This window comes from Triticum aestivum, chromosome 7B (genome assembly GCF_018294505.1).
Source record: "Triticum aestivum cultivar Chinese Spring chromosome 7B, IWGSC CS RefSeq v2.1, whole genome shotgun sequence".
NCBI classification, from domain to species: domain Eukaryota; kingdom Viridiplantae; phylum Streptophyta; class Magnoliopsida; order Poales; family Poaceae; genus Triticum; species Triticum aestivum.
Window position 1 is genome coordinate 461,276,449 of NC_057813.1, and position 5,960 is coordinate 461,282,408.

At 45.7% G+C, this 5,960-nt stretch overlaps 1 protein-coding gene across 3 annotated transcripts in view; it reads left to right on the top strand.

Moving 5' to 3' along the window:
• LOC123155467 (protein DJ-1 homolog C) overlaps positions 1-5,539 on the top strand; it is a 10,557-nt gene extending 5,018 nt beyond the window's left edge. For all 3 annotated transcript variants that reach the window (XM_044573645.1, XM_044573646.1, XM_044573644.1), the window contains 6 exons: positions 2,166-2,315; positions 2,403-2,582; positions 2,910-2,978; positions 3,551-3,751; positions 4,297-4,434; positions 4,516-5,539. In XM_044573645.1, the coding sequence (XP_044429580.1) occupies positions 2,166-2,315; positions 2,403-2,582; positions 2,910-2,978; positions 3,551-3,751; positions 4,297-4,434; positions 4,516-4,728 (951 nt within the window). In that variant the 3' untranslated portion in view covers positions 4,729-5,539. The remainder of the gene's footprint in view (positions 1-2,165; positions 2,316-2,402; positions 2,583-2,909; positions 2,979-3,550; positions 3,752-4,296; positions 4,435-4,515) is intronic.
• The last annotated feature ends 421 nt before the right edge of the window (positions 5,540-5,960 follow it).

Genomic DNA, 5,960 nt, shown 5'->3' on the forward strand with positions numbered 1-5,960 from the left:
GGAAAGAACAATTAAAAATATTCCAACAATAATTACCTTGAGAATGGTAGAAAAGAAGGTGATTAACCGACTCAGATCTACTACAATACATACAGTTATCAGTCCCGTTCCTGACCCTATGCAACAGATAATCCTTACTGAGTTTGCTATTACGAGAAGCCAGACAAAGGAAAACCTTGATCCTAGGAGGAATTTTACTGAACCACATTTTTATATAAGGCCAAGAAACCTGAGCAGCTTTAAGCGTAAGTTAAAGGGAACGAACTGTAAACTCGCCATTCTTCTCCAAAGTCCAATGCCATCTATGATGCTCCTCCAACAATTAAAAATATTCCAACAATAATTACCTAGAGAATGGTAGAAAAAAAAGGTGATTAACCGACTCAGAACTGACTTAAAGAACTCCAAAGAACAATATTCTTTTTCCAAAGGTTTCTCCTAAATGTGATACAACCGAAAACCCTGAGTGAAAACTCCCAACTACTGTCCAATTCGTACTAAAGGCAAGATTAAACAACCGAGCAAACTGAATGGCTTATCTCCTATCTAGTGATCTTCCCAAAACCGAACAGCTTATTGCATTAAGCAGCAGAAACTGATGGAGCATTTAGAGCAACTCCAACACCGCGACCCAAACGGACACGCAATGTGTCACGGAAACGCAATGTGTCCGTTTGGGTTGGCTAGGCGGACACCAATGTCCGGTCGTGTCCACCGACCCATACTTGCGCTCAACGCGCCGGGATGTATTTTAGATTTTGGATGGATTTTTGAATTAAAAATATATACATTTGCCGCAAAAGTCCGGTCGTACATTAAACTGAAACTAAAAGCTATAAGCTTCAACCTAGATCTAATGGCCGTCGCCGTTGTCCTCGTCGGTGAGGTCAATGAAGACCGGAGGCGACCATGGACAAGGCCCCGGTACTGCCGCCGGCGCATGTGGTGGCGCAGCGGGGGCCTCCTCCTGCTGCTGCTGCACCTGTTGCTCCTGCTCCGCCTCCTGCTGCTGCGGATCTCCAGGTCCGCGCCCACCCACTTAGGCGTGCACGGGACCGTGGACGTCCACGACCACGACTGCCCCAACAATGACCACGGCTCCTACCATGCCTCCTGCTCCGCCTCTGGCTCGGGAGCGGGCAGGGGCGGGGGCGTGGCGACCTATACTCCGGCGGGTTCGGCCAGTGCCAGTGACAAGCCAGGCCACAAGGCGAGTTCGTCGAGCTGGGAGTCCTCGAGGGCCATCCTGTCGGCCTCGTCGGTCTCCTACTTCTGCTCGGCTGCCCCCTCCTCCTTAACCGCCAGCGGTGACGGGGGACTAGGAGCACGCTCACGAGCAGCGAAGAAAGACCAATGGCGCTGGTTCAGATGCCACATGCCAGCCGTTCGACAGGTGGACGCCAGGCCATGGCTTGGGGATGGCCCGCTCCTAGTATCGTTGGCACTGCTCGACGGGCACGTAGACCCATTCCTGCCCCTGGGGCGTCACAGTGAATGTTGTCGCGTGGCGGCGCCGCCCCGGAGGAGGAGCCGGCCTCATGGTCGTGATTACCGGCCCTCCCAGGGATCCACTTTCATGGCATTTTGCGCCGGCAAGCCAGGCGGTGGCGGCGGTAGTGGGTATGGTTTGACGGTCGGGCGGCTGGGGGGCAGAGTGAGGGAGAAAGTGCGCGCGGTGGGGCCCTCCTCCCACGCGCTCATTAAAAAGGACCTGCTTCTGGCCGTTGGTTGGCTGGCGCGTGGGCCCGGGGCGGATACCGAGCGGATGGGTGGCGATTCCGTGCTGTCCATGTGGATGCAAACCAGTCCAAATTTAGGGCGGATTTGCGTCCGCACGGACAGCAAACAAACAAGAATTGGGTTTGCATCCACGCGTTGGGCCGTGATTTCTGCCCACACGGACCCAAACGGACGAGAACAGACGAAATGCGTCCTTCCATTGGAGTTGCCCTTATAGTCTCTTTGGGAGAGCATTCAAATATTTCTCAACACTTATCTTTGATACTGCGATGTTTCTAAACCGTTTCATCATATTTTTCCCTTTTCGTGCTGATTGCAACATGTCATCTCTTCGTTGACACTCACTTGACCTGTGTTGTTTTATCTGTGTTACAAACTGGCAGTATCTAAAATCTAATCTTCGATTGTTGGGGTGATGTGTTCAGGGAGGAATGCCTGGTTCAGTGCGGTTGAGAGACAATGAGATCCTTCAGAGAATTATGGTTAGACAAGCTGAAGAGAAAAGATTGTATCGTGCTATATGTGCTGCACCAGCTGTTGTTCTCATGCCCTGGGGTCTTCACAAGGGAAGAAAGGTGCCCATTTTGCTACATGACTAGATTTAGTCGATCAAGATCTGGCCTTCTTTAGTTGACATTGCACCCTTATTCCTTTTTTGCAAGATCACCTGTCACCCGTCGTTCATAGGAGATCTTCCAACATTCCGAGCTGTTGAGTCAAATGTTCAGGTTTCAGGAGAGCTCACTACTAGTCGTGGTCCTGGGACAGCATTTCAGTTTGCTTTATCATTTGTCGAGCAATTGTTTGGGCCTCATGCTGTTGAAGATGTGGAAAGTACTTTGGTTTGTCAAAATAAAACTTGCATATCTTTGTTTTGTATCATGCCTTTTAGCCAAATAGACTATTTCTTGTAATTTAGTTGTTCATGTACTGTTAAACTTTTATGAATAGTGTACTAGTGTACCTGCAATTCTGATTGTTGTTTTTATTCTAGGAAGTGTATTTTATCTTTCAGTTGCTTATGCTAGCAAAAACAATTTAAGGAAGAATACTAGCAAGTTTTTAGATTATGTTTTTTTGCTAAACTTTATGAGGTACAACTTCTTTCTTGCATTGTAACACCTGCTGACCACTCAGCCGTTGTTGTAAATTGCCCATGGATATCACAGATTGATGCCGGTCTTGAAAGAAGTACAGAAGTCAACAGAGTTGAGTGGCCTTTTGATCACAAACCTCAGGTCAGTTCATGTTTGATTATAAGTTGTGCTAAATTATTAGCTCAAATAATGTGTTTTTTACATGTAGAACCATCATTAACGTAAAATTTATGACACAATAAATAGGATAATATGCTTATGCAAGTCAGATTTTTTTTTGACAAAGGGTAACAAGGCTTGCTTGACAAATGGATGCCTAAAGCATTTCTCATAAAAACAATGGGATTGTGCTACACCAGAGTGAATACTTGCACTTTCTTTTGTTCGTTATTTACAGCGATGCTTGCCTAAAGGTGCATGCTTGATTTAAGAAAGCTCGGTTTGATTGCGTATGCCCTAGCATTCTATATGAATTATTGTCTATCTGTTGATTTCCCCTCATAGACTGTCACTGTACGTGAAAACGCCCCCATGCCATATTTCTATGCGAAACACATTCATGCTAGTCGACATGAAAAATAAATTCATCTATCTGTCTAGTCATTACTTTCGGCTATGAGCATAAGGCATTAATGGGGAAAATGTTAGGAAAGGTGCAATCAGAGTCCAAGTTGCGTGGCATTGATTCTCGGATGGTTGGACTTCTGAAACAGGTTCTCATTCCAATTGCAAATGGGTCTGAGGAGATGGAGATCATAATGTTGGTGGATATTTTAAGACGGGCAAATATAAATGTGGTGTTGGCATCAGTTGACGAGTCCACAAATATTGTTGGGTCTCAAAGAATGAAGATTGTTTCTGATAAATGCATATTGGGTGCTTCTGATTCAAAATATGATCTAATCATTATTCCTGTAAGCTGCATTTCACGTTTTTATTTGATACTTCCTATTCATAATGTAAGCTAATTTAGAGTTTGTGCTAGTCAAATATGTCCTTGTTTGACCATCAATATATATTGCAAACATTGACAAATTTGTGACATAGATAGCTACTAGGATACGAAAAAGTCCAGCTCAAGAAAAAATGGAAAAGAAATAAATTTACATGTGCATCTTTCATAGTCATATATATGAGAATGTTGAACTCAAGACTAGTTTGTAAAGAAATAAACTTACATGTACATCTTTCATAGTTATGCTTGCGCGTTTCTATGACAAATATGTGTGCTCTGCAACTATGAAGTTATATGTTCATCATTCTTGTCTCATTCTTCTTAATTATGTCTTAAGGTGTAGCATTGAGAATTTCAGTGTCCAGCTACCTATAATTCAGGTGTTCATGTGTGTGCATTTGCATGTTGTACTGTCCTTTTGCTTGCTTGCTCTGCTAATATGTTTTGGTTGTTTTTGTGCAATATTTTTGTTTCTGCAATGTTTTATTCCTTGATATTGTCCAGGGGGGACCTGAGGGAGCTGAGCTTCTTCACAGGTCTACAGCTCTTAAGAAGCTACTCAAGGAACAGAAGCAAGCAAGCAGGATGTATGGTGGGATCTGTTATTCTCCATTGATATTGCAGAAGCAAGGTTTACTCCAGGTGGCTTTTCGGACTAAAACTCGTAGCATCTTATATTTCATTCAAATGGAAGTAAACTGATGTTGGAATTGTTTTACTCAGGATAAAACAGTGACTGCTCATCCTTCCATAGTCAATCAGCTCACTTGCCAAGTTATTGAGCGATCAAAGGTTGTGATTGATGGAAATTTGATTACTGGGAAGGGACTCGGAACAGTCATGGATTTTTCCCTGGCCATTGTAAGAAAATTCTTTGGCCATGGGCGAGCGAAAGGTGTGGCAAATGGAATGGTTTTTGACTACCCAAAGAGCTGAAATACCTAGCATTTCTGCTACTACGGAGTAATGCGCTGAATGTTTGGTCCCGCGTCGCTCCGGCCCCAGGGGCGACACGGGCGGCGACCCCAGCCACCGAGGCGCTCGAGGCGCTCGGCCCTCCGCCGCCTCGCAGTCGCTGGTGCCTCCCGCGGGCAAAGCTCGTGCGGAGCGGGCGGTGGCGGAGTCTCCTCTCGCGCTGGCGGGCGCTGCAAGATGGGGATCTTGTGGTGTCGGGCAGTGGCTGGCGTCGGCGAGCGGCCTTGTGCCCCGGCGTGGAGGCGGTGGTCCTGCTGCTGCTTGGCAGTGCATAAATATAGGTGTGCTAATGCACTTCCAAACTGGATGTAGCTGCGAATAACTCGGGGAACAGAGTAATATTGACCAAGCAAAAAGAAAGTTTAGCACAATAGTGCAACTACACAGGCTACTCACATAACATAGTTATTACAACATTCAGCGCCCACGAAAAAAGTATAACCATTATCTTGAGAAATTCCAGATGCAGAATCCTATGCATACTACTACACGAGTGCTGAACAGTTGGATTGCCAAGAATGGCTGTGCTGCCTACATTCTAGTTGAAACCAAGCAAATGGGAGGTAAATTCCATGGCCATCACTTGCTCACTTCCCACTTGGTGAAGAGGAGGTGGTCATCGTTCAAATGCCTCAACAGACGAGAAGTCCCATGCGTTTTTGGGTTGGCTGCATAGTCCTTGTTGCAGTAGTTGCAAATCTATGGCGCTCCATCCGTCCTCTTGAAGTGATTCGATACATTTGATCTTGATTTTGATTTTGATCTTGGTGCATTTATCGGTTGTGTACAAGGTGTATTGGTGTTGGACAACACTTATACTTGCTGCATCATTTTCAGTATCCCCTCGAGTCCTTTTGCTTCTGTGAAGCACCAAAGCTGATTCACAACGCCTACTTCCGGATTCTGGGCATCTTTTCCCTTCAGCACCCCATTCCCAGTCACAGGCATGCCACTGAATTGAGAACCAAAGTCTCCATGAGCAGATACGTACAAACTGCGCAGATTCTGCTTCATCAGAACTGAAATAGACTCCATAAGTGTCTTCTGCTCATCATCTTCTCGGCAATCCGGTGGCAGGAAAAACTCCAATTTGTAAACATCATCACCGGTGCATGAACTTTGCAAGCAAACTGCAAAGCTAATCCAAACATACGACCATAGTGTGCCAGGGGATATTTAGAGACCTAGCTGAC